Source organism: Drosophila hydei, unplaced genomic scaffold (genome assembly GCF_003285905.1).
Source record: "Drosophila hydei strain 15085-1641.00,03,60 unplaced genomic scaffold, DhydRS2 tig00008128-arrow-arrow-pilon, whole genome shotgun sequence".
In the NCBI taxonomy this organism is placed as follows: Eukaryota; Metazoa; Arthropoda; class Insecta; order Diptera; family Drosophilidae; genus Drosophila; species Drosophila hydei.
This window is the reverse complement of record NW_022045838.1, coordinates 1,879,712-1,901,007: the sequence shown is the minus strand read 5'-3', so window position 1 is coordinate 1,901,007 and position 21,296 is coordinate 1,879,712. Positions and strand designations below refer to the sequence as shown.

The 21,296-nt window shown below is 34.5% G+C and overlaps 1 protein-coding gene across 7 annotated transcripts in view; it reads right to left on the bottom strand.

Annotated features, from left to right (window-relative positions):
* Positions 1-7,059: 7,059 nt before the first annotated feature.
* LOC111602934 (RNA-binding protein Musashi homolog Rbp6) overlaps positions 7,060-21,296 on the bottom strand; it is a 201,522-nt gene continuing 187,285 nt past the window's right edge. For 3 of the 7 annotated variants that reach the window (XM_023320284.2, XM_023320285.2, XM_023320290.2), the window contains 7 exons: positions 19,779-19,861; positions 19,625-19,709; positions 15,829-15,864; positions 15,651-15,734; positions 9,636-9,701; positions 8,415-8,656; positions 7,060-7,159 (listed from right to left, as the gene is read on the bottom strand). In XM_023320284.2, coding sequence (XP_023176052.2) covers positions 7,118-7,159; positions 8,415-8,656; positions 9,636-9,701; positions 15,651-15,734; positions 15,829-15,864; positions 19,625-19,709; positions 19,779-19,861 — 638 coding nt within the window. In that variant the 3' untranslated portion in view covers positions 7,060-7,117. Of the gene's footprint in view, positions 7,160-8,107; positions 8,170-8,414; positions 8,657-9,635; positions 9,702-13,842; positions 14,367-14,452; positions 15,159-15,650; positions 15,735-15,828; positions 15,865-19,624; positions 19,710-19,778; positions 19,862-21,296 lie in introns of those variants that run through there. The other 4 variants (XM_023320286.2, XM_023320287.2, XM_023320288.2 and 1 more) reach the window with 4 other exon arrangements.

The following is a 21,296-nucleotide window of genomic DNA, read 5'->3' as shown; positions in this document are numbered from 1 at the left end:
TTTTAAAATCATGTTTCATTATAGTTTATATTTATTTATTTATTTATTTATTTATATATATATATATACGCATGCATATTTTTTGATGTCGTTTATGCTTACGCCGATTTTAAACAGCTTCAATGGAATTTTCGCTTCTTCTTCTTCTTCTTCTACGGCCTCCCACTTATAACATTTGCTCACAGATTGCGAACTCGTTATCAAATTCATCTGTTCTTCTGCTTCTTCAGGGGAAATAGGTTTTAAATGTTTTTTGCTAAAGTTTGTTTTTTGGTTTTTGAATACATATTTGACTTGATATTCTCTGTGTGTGTTAAAAACTTTTACAATTTATTGTTGTTCGAGTGTGTGAAGTGTATCAGTGTGTGTGTGTGTGTGTAAAAGGCAATAATTGCCAATTCTGAATGATCCTCCTGCTTCCTGTTCTGCTTGTTGTTGTGGTGTGCAAGGGTCCTTATAAATAATTGAATTACTTTAACCATCGGCTTTGTTGTTGTTTTTGTTGCTTTTTATATGCTTAACATTATTGAATTTAACTATATGTTTATTTGTTTGTTCTTGGTTATATAACTATTATATAAATATATATATATAGTATATGATATACATATACCATTTTGCTTTATATATATATATATATATATATATATATATATATATATATATATATATATATATATATATATATATATATATGTATGTATATATGGGCATATATATTTTTGCGTTCGTATGAAGTTTGTTTGTGTTTGCCTTTTATATATATATATTTGCATATATATATATACTTGTAGTAAATATACAAATTCGTTACCGGATTTCTTTATAGAAATGAAAAAATTGTTTTCTTCTTTAAATTCTCGTTATGCTTTCTGTTTATGTGTATGGCTTTTCGCACGCTTTTTGCTTTTTATTTTAATTTTTTTATTATAATTTTTACCTTGTATAGTTTGCTGTAAGTGTATAGTACTGTACCAGTTGTCTCATAGCTATTACACTGTCCTACACGCATGTACCACAGGTGTCTTTATGCACACCTAGGCAACGCCGCTCTATTACATTCTCAGCTCATCGCTCGATGCCCAAATGTGTCCAGCTGGGACTTAGTATCCAGACTAAATTTCTTTTCCTCTTTCTCTTTTTATAAAGTAACCATCGCGCTTCACTTCCTTTCCAGCTTCTGTGTGTGTTTGAGTGTGTGTTTCTAATTGATTTGCCATCCATTTCTTAATTACTTTTACTGTTATTTTTACTTTTACTTACATAGTAGAATACTTACAAACTGCTTAACGCTTTATTAACGCGCTTTATATAAATGTATCTTCATTTCTGTTGAATTTTGGGATTTTCTTCTTTATATATATATATATATATATATATATATATATATATATATACATATATATATATATATATATATTATTTTTTTTGGTTTTTAAGATTCCTTCGACTTGTGTATAAAGTATTAAAATGATTTCATTTTTGCTGGTTACGCATTTGTAAATACAATTTTAACTTCACTGCCGTCCTTTGTCATTATCTTTATCTTAAACATTTCTCATGTATTTCATATTTGTTTTTTCTTCTTCTTTTTTGTATATATTAATATATAATTTTTTTGTTTTTCTTTTGTTTTGTTTTTCCATATAGTATAGTGTAAAATATATAAGAGATATTGTCAATATAGTAAAGGTGTTTTTGTCAGCAGGAGTACCAACTGCAAACTGACGTATTCCTGGGGGGAATTTCTTACTTATAGCAAAAATAGTCAAGTGATCGTTCGTATGTAGGTTCTTTTGTATGCAATTCTTTACCAAGTATGTGTGTGTGTCTGTGAATGTGTATGTGTGCATGTCAGTGTGTGTGTGTATGTACATATGTGTGTGTATCGAAAAGAAAGTGAACATTACGAAATGTTTGTGTCAATAATAATTGATTGCTATCATATATAAAAGCATTGTCTTGCGCCGCTCTATGCGCTTCTCAGTGTTTACGTATGTGTGTGTGTGAGTGTGTGTTTGTGTGCTGCATATGGTAAAAAGAAACATCGTTAGACACTGGTTTCCATTGTATCTGGTTAATATCTCGTATAGTTTTGTTGTCGATTTACTCATACACATAATTAGAACTGATATGTTTATATAAGACAATTGAATGACAATAATGATAATTATAATAATAATAGTAATGATAATCAAGAGAGTTAAGAGCATAAACGGAAAGTAAGTCGTATATAAGTAGCTACCAAGAACTTTTGTCTTCTGTCTTTTCGTAATTGTATTTTTTTTTCAGATATTTATTTTTTTGTCATTTAAAACTATTTTACATATTACTTTGTGTGTTCTCCTTGCTTTTTCTTCCTCTTCTCTGTCGTGAACCACAAAATTGACTTTTGACTCAATAAACGGCGTTTTTAGCTTAAAGTTAAAAAATCTTTTTCGGCATTTTTAATTTTTGTTTTTTCTTTTACTTATTTGTTTATACACTTTATCCTCCTCTTGGGCTCTCTCCCACTCTCTCTCTAGAGACTTGTCTTCTTGTTTATATTATTTTCAAATTTAAAGCTTTTGCGCCTGCGCCGTCATTGTCTTTCTTTCATTGACGACGCCTTCAGTAGAAAAATAATGAAAAATGTTTTTTTTTATCAATTTTTTTTGTTTTGTTTTTTGTTTAAAAAAATGTGTTTTGCTTGTCTTTTTTGTTGCTCTTTGTGTGTTTTTTTTGCTGTAACATTTTCTTTTTGTTTTTTTCTTTTTTTCTAATTGACTGAAATTGATTTTTGTTACAAGGACGCATTTTATGTTGGTTGTTGTTGTTGTTGCTTTTGTTGATCCGGTTTACCAATAGAGTGTTGTGCATGAAGTTGTTTGTTGTTGTAGTTGTCAATGTTGTAGTTGTAGTTGTAGTTGTTGTAGCTTGTCTTGAGATTTGCTTTTAACAATATAGAGCACTACTACAAATAATATCGTATAAAGCATTTTCTTCTACACATAACGAACGTTAACAGGGAAAATGCTAGAAAAAATTCAACAGTACGCTTAAAGCTGGTTTTCTTTTTTTACTTATTTACTTCGTACATCAACATGTCTGTATGTCTCGTACAATATATATATATATGTGTTTAACCGACAACAGCTTCAACAATCAGTCGTTAGACTCATTGCTGAAAGCGTTTCGCATCGAGTTCGATATTTTTGTTTTGCCTGTTATCGGTTTATCGACTTAGAACATAGAAAAATTTACTAGCTGACTGTACTTTGGGCCAGCAAAGACTTTGCTTTTGTTGCCTACTCAATTTTGTTAGATTTTTTTGGTTTTTGTTTTGTCTTGGCATAACTGCCTAGAAATGATGTTTTCCTTTATAGACTTGGATAGCAATTTCGAGTAGATTTGTTTACTCAGCATCCAAAATCGATAAACGATATTTAGTTGCTACAATGTGTGTTCGTCTTCTTCTGCTTCTAGGACAGTCCAAAAAATGTTTACAAGTAATTTACAATATGCATATATAATATTTTGTTGTGTGTGAGAGAGATGCGTTGCAACTTCTACTTCTTCAATAATATTAAATGTATATGTATATATATATATATATATATATATATATATATATATATATATATATTTTTTTTTTTTTTTTGTATATATATTTATGTATATTTATATATTGGTGTATATTTAATGTATTCAAATTTTTCTTTCTTCTTTTTGTCAAACTTACTTAGCTTCTTCCTGCTCTGCTTCTTGTTGTTCTTCCCCTTCTGTTTGTTGTTGTTTTGAATTATTGCTTTTAGAACGTGTCTTAAAAATATATTTATTTATTTATATTTATATACGCATATACCTTAGATATATATATAAATATATGCATATATATATATATATATATATATATATATATATATATATAGTATATATATATACATATATATAATTTAACATTCTACAGCTCTGCAATGCTCCTCCTTTATTTTTAGGTTCCCGAATTTCGACTTATTTTTCTTATTTTTTTGTGGAATTCGACTTTAATTTATATTTCTTATTTTTTTTTTTTTTTGTTAACAAATAGTTTTAGTTTAGCGTTAAAGTAACCATTGCCTTGACTCCCTTGCAGATTGTATGTATGTGTGTATCTGTCTACACACATACGTATACATAAGTAAAATGTGTGTGTGTATGTCTTCCTCTTCTTCAGCAGCATTGAAGATATTGATCTTATCGTCCTACTGGATTGCCTCAAGCCGATTCAGTTATATATATATTGTTTTATATATACGTAATTTAGCAGCTCACTTTCGCCTATCTAAAATTTGTTGTTTTTTTTTAATTTTTTTGATTATTTATATAAGTTTATATATATATATATATATATACATATATATATATATATAGATATATTTAAATATATATTTATTTTGTTGTTTTGTCATTTTGTGAACCAAAATGTTGTTAATGTTTGTTGCGAATCCATATCTAAAAAGTACCCAACTACCTGAATACCCTTACCATTTCCAATTGTCTGTCTGTATGTCTGTCATTGTGTAGTTATTGTTGTCTGTGCTTCTCTTTCTTTATTTTTTGTCAACATTATAAACACTATAATTTATATAATTTGTTGTTATTTGTAATCTTCTGCTTCCGTTTCTTCTTCTTCTTCTTGTGTATATCTATATTTATCGTATTTGTTCGGTTTACTTTGTTTGTTTGTTGTTGTTGTCATGCCCTTAGATAGGACTTCTTGTTGCATGTTTTCTTTCTGATCCGAGACTTCAATTGGCAAAGTCCGGGCGAGCGTTGGTTTGACAATTTGGCAAAAAAGTTATGAAAGGAACATTTTTCTCTGCTTCACATTACTGCTACTTATAGCTCTTCATCTCTGCTTCTGCTTCTTCTTCATCATCTGATACTACTTCTTTGTGTAATGCAAAAATCTCAGACAGACCAAAAAAGCGCAATATATATTAATTGTTTTTTTTCTCTACTTCTTCTTAATTGTCAGTTAGTTGTTGTTCCAATAATTGAATACTTTATATATATATACATACATATATATACATATATATATATATATATATATATATGTAGCTGTATATAAATATATTTTTCTATGACGTCTTCTCTCTTTCTCTTTCTAGTCCTTTTCACTATGCTGTCGTCCTGCCAGTCCCGTCGTCATCCTGGAGACACGAGACACGAGACTAGAAAAATTAATTGCACATAATGTGGCCTGCTTTTATTTAATATATATGCATGTCCTCTTTGTCCTTGAACAGCTCAACATATATTTTTATTACTCATGTTTTTTTACCCATGTTCAACTGGCTTTTCTTACAAGTTTTAATTGTCTTTTGGTTTTTTTTTTTGGTTTTTTTCGCTTTTATAAATATTTTATTTACTTAAATTTAATATATATGCTGTATGTATAATAGTTCATTGTTATATTTGCATATGCGCTTAGATTGTAATTTGTTTAAGTTGTTTTGTTTTTTTGTTTTTGTTTTGATTCATCAGTTGTGTGTCTGTGTGTTAGCAAATAAATTGATTTATGCCTCGAGTTATGCGAAATTCAATCTCTCAATTGCGCTTATAATGAATGCTTTTTATTTCCTTTTAACATATTTGTCTAACTAACCATATGCCTTTGTCATCAATTTGTTTGTGAACACAAAAGAGTTTGCAAGTTAGAAAGAAAAAACACATTTCACTTAACAAATTAAAGTTTATGTTTTTGTTTTTTTTTTTGCTTTTGGCCAATAAACATTTTGGGATTGTACTTTAAAATAAATTCATAATTCATAATTTGCATCTAAACATTTGTTTTGTTTTTGATTTTTGATTTAGCAACGAGCAGAACTGAAATATATCTATATATACTCTGTACTTATGGGCAATGAAGGGCATGCCCAACTCGCCTAACAAATAAATTGCAAGTTTTTTTTCCTTTTTGCTTTTGATTTGTGTAATTCGTATTTTGGTTACCTTCTTCTTCCTCATCTCTTGTATATATTGCAGTTTTTCTTTATATATATATAGTTATATATATATATATATATATATAATATTTGTTAATCGACTTTTAACTTTAAAAGTTACAACTTAACTTTAAGAATAGCAATAATAATATTAATAATCATTTTACTTGTAATAATACGCAATTAAATAATAACATATTTCGCTATTATTGCAACATTTTTAACTTTATTTTGTTTTTTTTTTGTTATTAATTAATATATTTTATTTTATTTTTAATTTTCTTTATTTGGGTTTCCCTTATTTTTTGGTTTGCTTTTGCTTTTACTTAAAAACTTTGGCTGCCGGGCAAAAAAAATTGTTGTCAAACGCCCGGTTTGGCCTTGCTCGTGTGTGGGTGTGTGTTAGTGTGTGTGCAGAAAGGCCACGCCTGCTTGCAACGCCTTACTGCTGCTGCTGCATTTCGTTTAATTTGCATTTTAAACGATTTTTGCTGCACGCGTTGCACAAAATTTTTACTTATTTTTTATTTTTTTTTGGGCGCTGCCTTTTTGCTTGCTTATTTGATTATTTGTTAATATTGTTGTTGTTGTTGTCATTAAATTAAAATTAAATTGTTTTTACGCTATAAATTGTATATGCATACAGGTGCATGTATATATATATATAAAGATATATATATCTATATATATATATATACATGTGTGTGTAGTACATATGCGTTAATTAATTAATTGTTTTGTATGTGTGTGTGTGTTTTTTTTGGTTTATCATACTTATTGCTGTGTTTTGCTTGGCTGCTTAACAGATTTCATTTTGCTTTGTGCAAAAATTTATTACCATGCACAAGCTTAAATATATATATGTGTGTGTGTGAGTTATATACGCAACTTTACTTTATATATATATATACATATATATATTCTAATATAAATATATATATATATATATATATTTATATATTGTTTTACAGTTACTTTGCTGTGTCTGTTGTCAATTGCTGTTGCTTTTTTTGTATAGTTTTGTTGTTGTTTTAATTGCTGCCGCTGTTGCTGTTGCTGCTGCTGTTGTTGTTGTAGTTGTTGTTGCTGGTGTTGTTGTTGTTGCTGTTGTTGTCATTGCGGTTGTTTCGGCGCCACCTTTATTTTTAATGGTATCCATTTGTAAATGCCGCAGGAATTAGTGGTCCCTGTAAATAGAACGTTTCGCATGGCACAAAACAAATACACACACAAAAAAATTATTCAAATAAAATGCATTCGACGAGCAACAAATGCACACAGACATATAGAAAGTTATTTAACATTTATAGCATACACACATATATATATATATAAAATATGTATATATGTATATATATATATATATATATATATAAAGTGAAAAGTATTTGAGATAGAAAAAATTATGTAATTGATTTAGAAAATGTTTTTGTATTTTTTCCGCTTGTGGCAAAGTTTTGTATAAATAAATTTCGATTTTTAAGATAATAAATAAACGCAAAAACACTAAAAATATATCTTTGTTATTTTTGCTAAATAAATCAGTTTTCATCAGGAAAAAACATTTCACGTCAAGTTCTTTATCAAAACTTTGCCGCAGGCTTCAATGTGTGTGTGTGTGGGTTTTATGATGGATGTTTGTTTTAGTAGCTGCGCTTATATTAAATATTTTATATATAATACATATATGTATATTTGTTCAATTGTATATAAATCATAATTGACCTAGAAAACTGTGCTTATTGTGACGTGCATAAAATAGATTTTTTTCATATTTTTTAACTTGATTTTTAGATTTGATTTTTTGACTAGGTTTTTGTTAACGTAATTGTAATTGATATTGTTTTTATTTAGTTGTTGTTTGGTATATAGTTTTGATTGATTAATAATTGAAATTGTTATTGGAAAAGAAACACGCTGTAGTTTTGTTGGTGTGCCTACCTTGTGCAACTGCGTTTTGTTATATAACTCTTATTACTTTTGTTTTTTTCTTTCTTTTTTTTGTTTTTTTATATATATGTGTATATATGTATATATATATTTTTCGATTTATATATATATAATTGTATATACTTTTTGCATTTGTTTTGGTTTTCTTGTTTTCTTTTGCTTTCTTTTTTTTTGTTTTGTTTTTCTTTTTTTTTTTGGGTTATCAGTCTTTTTATATATTAGCCATCGCAAAGTTCAACGAATAAATCTGTACGAAATGAAAGAGAAATACATAGTACAATATATTTATGGAAGGTCAACGCAATAACTATGTAACTAAATTATTTATATATATTTTGCTTAAGTAATTCGACTGTGTTTCGAGACGGAGACGGCATTCGAATTGATGCTCGGCAACGGACAAGAAATGCGCCTACAGGACACGCCCCTTTCCCCTTGCCCCACCTACGTCTATGGATAGTTATTGATCTCATGGCGGTGCCTCGTACTTACCGGGCTGTAGTTCAATGGGGCACGGCTGACGGCTATGGGAAAGCCAGATGGTTGCGGACTGGTGGCCTGTACGTAGCCCACATTGTCGGCCCCGGCCGAGCTGTACATGTCAATGGTTGGTCCGGGCGAGTTGGTAGAGGGAAAGCCCTGCCGTGTGGCCGTAGTGGCAGCCGCTGCATGTGGCGAAGCCGACGGACCGAAGCTGTGGGCGGCTGCGGCAGCCGCCTGATAGTTGTTCATCACTGCAAGAAAAGAAGACGGAGAACTTGGTGAGATTAGGCCAGTTAAGTGTGATGAGCTTATGAGTAAGCATAAGAAATGAAACAGTGGAAGTGAAACACTTCGCTCAGACTTATTGATAGTAGTGTATGAATGTATTGAAATAAGTGGAATGGGTATGCGTACAGATGATTGGGCGTGAAAGATTGAAGACTGTTTACTGAAACAACGGAATTGAAACACTGTGTAAAGAAACGTCTCGATAACACTATGCATAAGTCATCGATTGTAGTATAAAACTCTATCTAAGTGTTTGAATCAAACGAAAAACTAATTGAATGCTGTTAATATGAAACGATGGAATTGAAACACTATGAGTAGAAGTATCGATCGAACTGTATGTATATCGATTAATGTATGAATTAGTATTAATACTAAGTTAAAGTACTTAATTGAAACAGTGGAATTGGAACACTATGCGTAGAAGTATCTTCGAGGTGTTAGTCTATCTCTTATTTTATGAAATATCAGATGCCGTTATGCAAAGCTATTTTTCTGAATGAATTAAATTCCGAAATGGACTAGGAGATGCAATGGAATTGGAACATAATGCATTGAGCTTTTGCTATTGGTGTTAAACTATTGTACTATAAATAATCATTATAAGATTTGACTTAATTGTATAAAATCTTACAAGCCACTTAGGAAATAATTGAAAGGAACATTGAAATTGGAACATTAAACGTAAATATATTGCTATTTTTGTGTATCTAAAGTTACTAAGACGAGGCAACCTATGAATGCTGAGAGTTACTTTAAGGGAATATTATATAAAATAATATAGATCTTCCATTCAATATTGGATGATGCTACGAATAATGATAGATCGAACTGTCATGTGCTTCCAAATCGTTTCTATGATACTATTTCCATTAAAATTCTTAAAGTTCTCCTGATCTGTTATTGATATTAATTTTAAGATCATAGAATCACAGAACTTACCTGACAAAGCCTGTGTTAGGAGTGGTGTATTATTGTTGGGGGTCAGCTGCCCATTGGTTAGATCAACTGTAAGTGGCAAAAGATTGCGAGAGTTGTAAATTAACTGAGGGCCAAGTCGAATGGAAGACAACTAAGAGTTGGGCACATATAAAAGAAATACCTAAGTTATATAGGAGTATATATATATGTATATAAATAGTTATGAATGTCAGCAAAGACTGAGCTCTAAGTGGTATATAGGTAAATATAATAGAAATAAAACTTTTACGATTATAATTAGTATTAGGTAATGTAAGTCTTTTTCTCTTGAATGTTATAAATGGAACGAACAAACCAAACAAACTATATACTATACAAATACGATTAACTAACGCTGCATTATAGAGTAAAGGAAAAACCCGTAGCCCAAAAATCGAAATTCGAACTAATGTTATATAATGGAGATATATAGTATAGATAGATGTATGGGTATATTGAGGAGGCTATGCGACAGAGCCAACTTTGAAGGCAGGTTATGAAAACAACAGCACAAAAAGTGTTTCTGCTGGGTTATTAAACGAATGTTGTTGAGTGGGAGGCGGAGGAGCAGCAGTAGAGCAACGAAATACAGTTAGAACGCTTGGCTGCGGCGCACTTTGCTTTTTTGGGCGCTTTTACTGTTATCATTGTTGTTGTTGCTGTTGTTCGGTCACAGCTGCTGCAGCAAGTAAAAATACGCCAGCGCCAATATTGAAATGACAACAGAATGGGCAAGGCGAAGAGGTGGGTGGGGGCTAAGGCATGGGAATGGGACAATAGGAAACGGTTTGGGGGTAAGAGAAAATAGACAACATTGGGCTAAGAAGTAACGGGTTATGGCTAACGGATTACGGGCTAACAGGCAAGGAGGAAGAGGAAGAGCAGAGAGAGAAAGGCAGTGGGGTTGGGGCTGGAATTGTAGCAGTTGCATTTCCTGCGGAAACACAAAAATTGATGTAACGTAACGTGACGTAACGTAACGAGGCGTGGCTATGCCAGACGTTTGCTTATTGTGCTCGTTGTGCGTGTGCGTGTGCGTGCGTGCGTGTGTGTGTGTGTGTGTGTGTGTGTGTTGGTGTGTGTGTGTGTGTGGCGCCAATCAAGTTTGGCTTACGTTTAGTTTACGCTTTTTTTTATGTGGGAAAAAGCTTTGTGCGCCATGTTGTTTTCATTAGTAACTGGGCAAAAGCTGCTGGCTACAGAAATAGAAATAGCGGTAACTGCCTTTTTCTAAATAAATAAGTTTTTGGTTTCATTTATATATCTATTTTTTTTCGACAGTTGCAGTTGCCATTGCTGTTATGGGTTTCCGGCACTGGCAGCTGGAATTTTTCGTAGTTGTTCAAGTTGTGGCTTGGTAAACAACACTGTTGTTTAACAAGATGGCAGCGTTGTCAGAAGTTGAACGATTTACCAACACTAACAGCAGGAGGAAGACAAGTCAATGAGACGCAAAAAGAAAAACGTGAACTGATTACAAACACATTTCAACAGCTACGCTTAAGCTAGGTGAACAACAAAAGAGATATATAGAGAGTGGATAATGTTTACTTATGAATACATATGTGTATATAAATATGAGCTATAACTTTGCTCCGTTTTCGAACACTACACAATTGTCTTGAATTAGTGTTGACTAAGCTAGTGGCTACATTATTTAGCTTAAATTTTAGTTAAAAATACATTTCACAAAATTTTCATTGAATATTTTAGCTGGTTTTGTTGTTCTTGGTGAGCTACTTTTAGTTGAGTTATTTGAGCAACAAACTTAAAAGAGATACATATATATATAGTTTCTATATTAGTTAAGACTACACACACATATATGTATAAATATGTCTATATCTAGAGGTATGAGAATACATATGTGAGCTACTGTACTGCCGCCGCGGAAGCAGTTTACAATTTGAGTTTCGATTGCCCATGATTTTTGATTTTTTTGTTTTTTTTTTTTTCACTAAGACTTTAGCTAAGTAAACCAATTACTAACGGTACATTTAATAATTAGAAAATGTGTTTAACGGCTTTTGCGTACAAATACATATATATATATAAAAGAGAGAGAGAGAGAGAGAGTATATATAAAGAGAGATTATGCTGTGGGATTATGCAGTTTTTTGTATATTAAGACGACCATATTTAGCTGACCTTGTTGGCAGTTGTTGTTCATCTGCTGCTGCTGCTTCTGCTTCTTCAGGCAAGTGCATAATACGCATACGCCGCGTTGATCCATTTGCTTGCTGCTTTTCGCTTTCAAGACTAAAGAACTAAAGCCTTGCGGCTAGGAAATTATAAACTTGGCTTTGTTTTTTTTTTTTGGCGGATTTTGTTTCCGTTTATTTTTTTGTGCATTTATTTAGTTAATAACTTTTGGTTTTTTTTGTTGTTGTTGCATTAGCAATTTTGAATTATGCGTTTGGCAAATTTGTTGTTTCTTCTTGTTTTTGGTTTGAAGCGTTTTCTTATAAATCACAGTATATACGTGTAAAATACATAGATATGCGTGTGTGTGTGTGAGTGTGTTATATAAGTAGTTAATTATGCATGTGTGTGTTTATGTCTATAAATAACTTGCAAGCATTTTATATATATATAAGTTAAGCTACCTTCAAGCAGTTGTTGCTGCTTCGTCCTTTTGTTATATTTCACATTATGAATTTTGCCAAAACTTTCAATTAACTAATTAACAGCTTCTTGCCTGTGTTTGTGTATATGCATATATGTATTGGTAGCTAAGTAAACGAACTTACATTAATCGAAAGGACATTAGAAAAATTCCATTTTTCATCAAACTTAAACTTTGCTCTTCGAAAATGGATGGACATTAATATTGTATTTAATTTTATTTCGATATTTAAAAATTGATTTGCTCTTTCCATTCGCTTTTATTGTATTATCATTATTATTATTATTGTACAAATGAAATTAGATATTGATTTGGTTTTTCCTTTCTTTGTGTATAAAATAAATATTTTTTAACTTATTTTTAGATATATTTTCTTTTTCAGTTATAATATAAATATGTGTGTATAATATATGTATATATAGTTAATGTTTTATTCATATAGAGATTTCAATAAAAAGTTTTTTTTTCGCTCATTTTTGGTAGAAATTTTGTTGCTGTTGATTCAGTTTCGGTTTCGGATGCAATAACGATGAAGGAATTCGTATGCAGGATATGCGATATATATAGAGAAATGTATATGTTTATGTGAATCGAGTTTTCGAGGAGTTTTATCTTTCATGAGTCAGAGAGATGAGAGAAAAACACGCAAAAATTCAACTAATTAATGAACTTTTGCTAGAAATCTGTGCACGTTCGTTGATTATCTAAAAAACTCAGGGGAAACGAAATGAAAATAAAATACGAAAAAAAGAGAAAAACAAAAATCATATTATGCAGGAAATTAATTAAAGGATAATAATATGATGCTACACACACACATGTGACAGGCCTGCTAAAATGTAGTTTTTATCTAAATGGGTTTCTCTGCGCTCTGTGTGTGTGTGTGTGTGTGCGTGTGCGCCGACATTTGGTTTTCCCACTAATTTATGCAGATGGACTACAAATAAAAAATTTGCATTTAAATGCGCTAACTGTAAAATAGTTTTTATAAATAATAACAAATGGGAGTTGTTTAATGAGAATTAATGGAAATTACAATTGGTAGCATATACGGAGTGTTCACTGTGTGTGTGTGTGGGTGTGTGTATTGTGTCATATCTCTACGGGTTTCTACACGATTATGCGATTATGCTTCACCTAAGGACTACACATGTATCGAGTATATATGTATATAGTAAATCGAAAGAACTGCACTATAGATACGCCTGATATATACTGAGTTATACATATAGTAGAGTGGGTATACGCAACTAGGGGGTCGTCTATGCAGTACAAACAAATGCTAAATATGTGTATTTAGTAAAGGTCTAATAAGGCCAGCTACAGTGTGTACACACATATATGCGCCAGCAGCACTAAATGTGATTATATATAACACACACACACACACATAGATATATAGGTGTATATATATATGCATGTATGTGTGTATGTATGGGTCTGCAATTACAAATAGTTGTATAAGTTCTTTATTATTTTCTGTTTTTGTTTTGGTTTTTGGTTGATAGATTCAATATTTGTTTTTACCAGAAACAATCTAAGCTAATAAATTTGATTTGTGTTTCTTGTTGTTGTTGTTGCTGTTGCTCATGTTGTTGCTGTTGTTGTTGCTGTGGTTGCTCTTGTTGTACCTACTTGTCACAGTACAAATGATTTATATATACTTTTTTTTTGTTTTTTCTTTGCTTTGCGTATTGTCGTTGAGACCCAGAGAGAAAAAGAAACAAAATGGCAAATGAAATATTAAATACAATATCGCCGGCCCCTCGCTTAGCCCGTTCTCGTCTGTAGCTTGGCCCGCTCTCTCGTTTATCGTTTATGGTTTATCTGGTTTTATTGGGGCTTGTTTTAAAAATTGATGTTGCCCAGAAATTGGGATTTGATTGCGGCGGTGCGCGCTGTCAGCGCCGTGGCCAGCGGCAAAGTCAGCGTTTGATGGTGTTGATATCCCGTTTGGGGCTGATTGTGCACAGCAGCGGCAGCCGCTGCTGCACCGCCGCCAGCGGTGCAATTGGCGGCTCTGCTGCGGCCCGGATTCGTGCTACATGTGGTACCATAACTTCTACCGATGCCACAAATAGTTAAGCCTACAAAATCATATGAAACAACAAATAGTTTGCATGTAGAGACAGAGAGAGAGAGAGAGAGAGACAGAAAATGGGAGAGAGAGAGAGAGAGAGAGAGTGGGTGACTAGGCTAGGGTTGGGACGAATGCGTTTATATGAAAATATATATTTATATATTCAAAATCTTTGCATTCGTGAATTTTGGGACAAGTTTCTGATTCTGTTCGCTAATTCTGTTTGCTGACTTCTGACAATCGTTTATCGTTAATCGATAACTGTGGCTAGTGTTGGATTTGAGTACTGCCAACATCCGTTCCAACCCTAGCGAAACAAAATATAATAATAAAAGAACCAAAACACAGATGGGAATGAATGTAGAGGCTTTTGTATCGAGTGGGAGTGGGCTCTAGTACTAGCAAATGGTGTGTGAGTCGGGATTTTCGCTCAGTGTATGCGTGTGATGATATAGAAACACAAGGCCAAGCAGCAGCAATGGATGTGAGTGGGGCGCCTAAATGATGAATATGTCTTTGGAGCTGCTTCGCTTATGATTTCAGTTATATTTTCTTAGATTTGTTTTAGAGTACGATTTGTGCATTGATATGACGAACGCTCTAGAGTTTGCTTTTCACAGTTTAAGTTTGTTTGTTTTTATTTCTTCAGATCTTGGTATAATACTCGATCAAACAAATGTCAGTTTAGATCATAGTCATAGTCATAGTCGCTTCTAGGCCGTGCTGCTGGCTGTCGTGGGGGCGACCATGTAATCACCGATCAGTATACGATTCTCCGGCATTACGCCCATAACACCAGCTATAGGGTTAAAAGTAAATAAACAAGAAGAAAGAAAATAGAAGAAAAATAGAAGAAAAGCGAATATTTCGATTCGATGTGGGCAACGAATAAATAATTTAATAACAAAAGAAACGTTTCGAGCAGCAGTTAGTATGTTATGCTAATTAATCATGTTACATATATACACATAGATGTATATGCATATGTATATGTATTTGTATTATAGCTAACAGTTGGACTAGTTAAACAAGGCCTTTCGTCATATCAACTAACACAAATGGCAATGCGGGGTAGGCTTTAGGCTTTAGGCTTTAGGCTTTACGCATTAGCTTTAGTTCGATTTAAGAGTAGTCACAAAATGCACGCCAAGTACATTCACTCACACACACACACGCACGCAGACGGGGCTTACGACATATGCATAGGATATACTAGATATTCATATATATATATAAGTAGTTAAGGTATGTGTGAGTGTGTGTGTGTGTGTGAGAGAGAGAGTTGACTTACCAGTTGGATAGGGTAGACCAAAGCTGGGATAGCCCGAGTAGCCGCGACCAGCGGCATAGGCAGCATACGCAGCTGCCGGAAAGCCTGCGAGAGAAAGAGAGAGAGAAAAAATTAGAATTTTGTTATAAAACAATTCATAACTTAGGGCTAGAACTGTCTACTCATAGCTAATGCTTACCTTCGGGCAATGTCCCCAGACCCCACATGATGTTATCTAAATATGGAGCATGAAAAACAAGAGAGAGCACAAAAAAGAAAGGCATAAACATAAATCAATTACTAACATTCATAAGTGCGCTTAGTTAAGAGCTAAGTACTCCTAGAAAACAAAGAGATCAAAGATGTATATATTGATATAGATATATATTCGATAAAAGTCTAAGAATATAGCATGAAAGACGGTTTAACTATATATGTAATATATATGTTCTTATATTGTGTGTGTGTGTGTGTGTATGTGTGTGTGTACTTAATGATCTAAGTGTGTAAACTAAATAATAATCGATTAACACTTATCGATTATTATGCTATATACTAAGATATAAGTACGGCTGTTAGAGAGCGACAGATTCTAGAATGCTTTTGAGCAGCCTCTTCTTCTTCCATTAACAGCCTCGACTTGCTGAGCTATTGATAAATAGTATATAGAGAGTTACATCTGTCGATATAAATTTAGCTATGTATCTATATATATAGATATGACACAATTCTAAACACTTAGTTATATATATATTAATGTTTATATAGAGTTCGTTTAAATATAGTTGTAAATACGTAGACATTGTTTACTAGAAAGGCAAAAAAAATAAATAAAATAAAATAAAACACATTGAAATACTATGCTAAAATGTAAATACTAGACTTTGTAGTTATTTTGTTAACTAGTGTATTTGTTCGAGGGGCGAGGCGTGAAAGCATTGCTAAAGCCTCGCTGCGCACTTCTACCAAATGCCACAGACTCTCGAGGCCTATTGCGTTTCAGTCGCCCGCAACTCAACTAATTAAATGATTTCAAAAGTGTTTACACACACTCACAAATTGGCAATGGCAAAAGAGGAAATTGAAAAAAAAAATACACTACAAAAAACAACAAAGTGGTTAAAAAAACATTGAAAATATTCAAATGGCAAAAAACAATTTGACAGCTAGTTAAGAAAATGTTAATGTAAATAGATTTTCATTTTCATTTTCATTTGCTTTTCCTTTTTCAAATGTAAAATTTGTTTGCTTTTTTTTGTGTTCCATGGCTGTCATCAATCATTCAATCAATCAATCAATTATTCGTTCATCATTTGGCATCGTTTCCTGTGCGTATTGCAGTTGCTGTTGTTGTAGCTATTGTTGTCGTTGTCGTTGTTGTTGTTCTTAGTCTTAGATACGTATGAGTACACTATTACAATGGACAACAATTAATAACGTTGCAGTCGAGCATAGCCGACTCCATAATACTCGTCGACGATTGGGAAAAGTTGGGGAATTTAGAAAAGTTTTCAGTTCAGAGTCTAACCTGTTCAGGGAAAAATTGCTAGGCTTTGTTTAACTGGAAGTTGTTATTGCGAATTAGCCACGCCCCTAGTGGGCGCATAGTTTAAGTGGAGCTTTTGAGGCTGCCTTCCTAAGTTGGTTAACAAATTTAAAGCCTCTAGCGGTAAAACTGATGACAGCTTTGTTCTACTGGACGTATACATAATATCTTAACTCAGACACTTTGATAAAGATAGACTACTCTTAGAAGCCAATATACCCACTTTCACCTCACGCTAACGAGCATCAACATTCAAGCATTAGCTAGCAGTTAACTTGAAGCACTTAATGCGCTTATCAAGTAAGTAAATGTATTTATATATATATGTATAATCAATAGCTAAAGTTCATGTTTAAGTCAAATATTAATATCTAAATATATGTATGTAAAGGTGTATGCATGTATGTATAGGGTCTTAAGTGGCCAACAGCTGGTAATTTTGTGAAAGGCATTTGCGCTCCAATTGACATTATCAATTAACCAGTGTTGTGAAGTCTTCAAGCGGACAGACGGACGGCCAGAAAGACAGCAAGTCAGACAGGCAGCTGCCATTCTAATGCCAGCTTCTGTCTCTACGTTTGCGACTTTGTTTAACTAAAATGGTTGACACACACAAACGTGTGTGTGTGTGTGTGTGTGTGTGTGTGTAAGCCTGTCAGCTTTATTTGTTGCCTACTCAAATGCGGCTTTACTTAAAAGCTAATTTTAATACATTTGCTAGTTATGACATTATTATATCGTTAACGTTAATTGTATTCGGTTCTACAGTTCTTCATTTTGAAGAGCTATTGTTATGAGCTGAAGTTCGAATATATAATAAATATATATATTGTATATAGAGTTGGTAAATGTTAGTTATACAAGTATTAGAAATATATAAATGTGATTGTTTTTCTTCTTCTTCTTCTTCTTTCAATTTGACAATACTTTTCTCAATTCTTTTTTGTTTTATTTTTTTTTTGCATTTCAATTGATGTTTCATATTCAGTTCTTACGTTCTAGTGTTGTACAATGTCTAAGACTTACACGCAGTTTTGTTTACAGTTACTTTTTACTGTTACACGTATATTACGATCGTCGCTAAGGTAACTCTAAGCATCGATTGTTAATCGAAACGTTGAGCAAAAAATCTATGCAGCTCTCTAGGATCTGCTCTTAAATAATTTAATTTAATTTCGTTTTTTTTAAGTTAGTTTATTTAAGCCTAAATCTTAAACCAAAATTTCTTAAGCTCTAGAGAAAGAAATGAATGCGTTACGCTAAGTTAATTTTGTATAAATTGATTACGCATACGCCGCGTCGTACCGATTAGACACAGAATACATGTACGAATAGTAGTATGCAAATATGTAGATATGTTTCGTGTATATATGTATGTACATTCATATATGATGTATGTGTGTATGTACGTATATGGCGCATACATGGCTAGGGATAATCATACACGTTTCAGACCTAAGACCTAAGTATAAGTAATGCGACACGTTCGCGCTTTGGACATTGAGACGGAATGAGAGTTCAGATGTGTGTGTGTGTGTGTGCGTATGTGTGTGTGTATAGCATTAGCTTTGCCAGCTGCTTTAGTAAATAAACGCGGCGGCTCACTGAGGCCTTGGCGGTCAGATGCCTGGCAGCTGATATAGAGAGGCAGCTGCTGCCGTCTCGAGGCTGGCGGGCATGGCCAGCAGCTCGCTGAGCGGATAATGTGCCGCGGCCAGAGCTGCGTTTTGACGCAGCTGCGCCTGTTGGGCAGCTGCCGCAGCAGCGGCTGCTGGCGCTGTGAGAGCGCCCAAGGTGGGCGTGGCCCTCAGGCCGCTGCTCACAGCAGCAGCGGCCAGCAGGCGCTTGTAGCCCATAACGGCAGCCGCATCGGCATAGAGTGAATTGGCCAAAGCCACATTGTTTTGTGTAGCATTCGCAGCAGCTGCATATTGCAGCAGCGAAGGAGCGCCCGAGGGCGTTGAATTGGACAGAGGCAGCAGCGAAGGTGCGCCGGCGGCAGCGGCTACAGCGTGTGCCAGCGATTGCTGTTGTTGCTGCTGCTGTTGCTGCTGTTGCTGCTGGGCGACAACAGCAACTGCCTGCTGTTGCTGTTGCTGCTGCTGTTGTTGCGTGGCAGCTGCGGCTGCTGCGGCCACGGCAGCGGCTGAAATGTGCGTGGGCAGCGGATAGGGCGTGTAGCGCAGCGAGGCGGCTGCTGCAGCGGCGCCCAGCAGCTGATGGTGATGATGATGATGATGTGAGTGTGGATGTTGTGGTTGTTGCTGGTGGTGTGAATGGTGTTGCTGTTGTTGTTGCTGCTGCTGCTGCTGCAGCGCTGTGGCGGCAGCGGCTAAACTACTTGGCAAGAGTGCAGCGGCGGGCGTGGCAGCAGCAGCAGCAGCGGCGGCAGCCGATGCCGCCGTTGCCGTCGCCTGATTTGCGTGGCTGCCCCAGACTACCAACTCACCGTAAGCGGAACGACCAGCCGCCCGTGTCTTGGCCAGATTTGCCGGCAGCATTACCTCCTTGGGCTGCGCCTTCTTGCACTCGACCTGCGGCAGAACGGGATTAGATATAGAAATGCTGCGCCGTTTCGTTTCATTTGGCTTCGCTTGACTTACCATTTTGTTGTTTATCTCATGGAAATGAATTTCGCAAACTTTGTCTACCACATCTTCGCTTTGAAATGTAACGAAGCCAAAACCTGCAAAAAATCAAGCAAACAAACAAACAAATAAGAGAAGTGAAAAAGGCGAAAGAGTCAGTGAGTCAGGGAGTCAGCGAGTCAGCGAGTTGGAGAGCTGAAGAGCTGGAGACCTGGAGAGCTGGAGAGCTGGAGCGCTGGAGCGCTGGAGAGTGGGCAAACAAGTTTAAGAGCTGCAAAAATTGAACGAAATATGCTTTTGTGCGAGCGGCTAAATAATTTACTCAAGTGTCGAGACTGAGACGAGCCCAGACAGTCAGCCAGCCAGCCAGCCAGTCAGCTAGCCAGTCAGGCAGGCCGCTGCCACAGTCACAGTCGCCCTGTCCCGTCTCCACTGTACCACAGGCACTTCAGCTCTGGCCCCTCTAGAACCCTCGCTGTCCCTCCATTCGCCCCATAGCTGACCTCAATATGCGGCAGGGACTCAAGTGCCGGCTGGGCAGAGTAATTCAAACACTGCCCTGCTCCCAGTTTACATAGCAAACTTTGCCCAGCTCTGGAAATAACCCAGCCGAGTGCATAATAAGTTTGTCATGAAGTTTTTGCCCCTGCTGCTGCGACGCGCCTCACCAACTACTCTGCATGAAAATGCTGAATCAGCGCATTGGACGCCCCATTCAGTTTCTATGCCGACATCCGAAATTCGAAATTCCAAATTTTTGTTAATTTTACAAAAATTATAAGTTTCCATAGGCAAGTGTGCCAAAACTGTGCTACGCTAGCTAGAGATGACACTAACCTAATGATCGATAATTGGTGTGAAGAAAAGAACGTTGTTCAACACTAAAATGTATGAGTGCGTAGAAGTTCTTAGAGATTTTGAAAAGCGAATGCTTGACAAAAATAATATGAAAAAATAAATGTGAAAAATCGATAAATCAAAGATTATCGAATAGTTTTTAATACTTCTAAGAATATATTAGATACGCTTAGATGGACATGCCTCTTAAACTAGCTGGCTTACTGCATAGAAAATAACTTGTTAGTGATGACACTGCTATATGGTAGGGAAATCGATAACATATAGACTATCGAACATTGACTGATTATATGTAGTTATTAAGTGTGTATCTTCTTCTGTTCTTTTGGTGCTCCCTTTCAATAAAATTACCAAAAATATCGATCATTGGCGCACTATCGATCATTGGCTTAAGATGTTATTTCTATATATTTGAAAGAACATCTCAAGTTCGTAAGCTAACGCAACTAGCTTTCAACGCGTGTTTACATGAAAAAGGAAACCCGAGGACAACAGAGAGCCAAAATGTTTTTAGTGAAGCTCCATTTTATCTATGTGTGTGCGTGTGTGCTGGTGTGTTTGAGCTTGCTATTAGCTTTCGCTTTGGTCTTATCGAGGTTTTTCAATTAGCGCAATTGTCTGAGATTTGGCCTGGCCAAAAGGACTGTGCAATTAGCAAGGCCAAGTGCAGACACC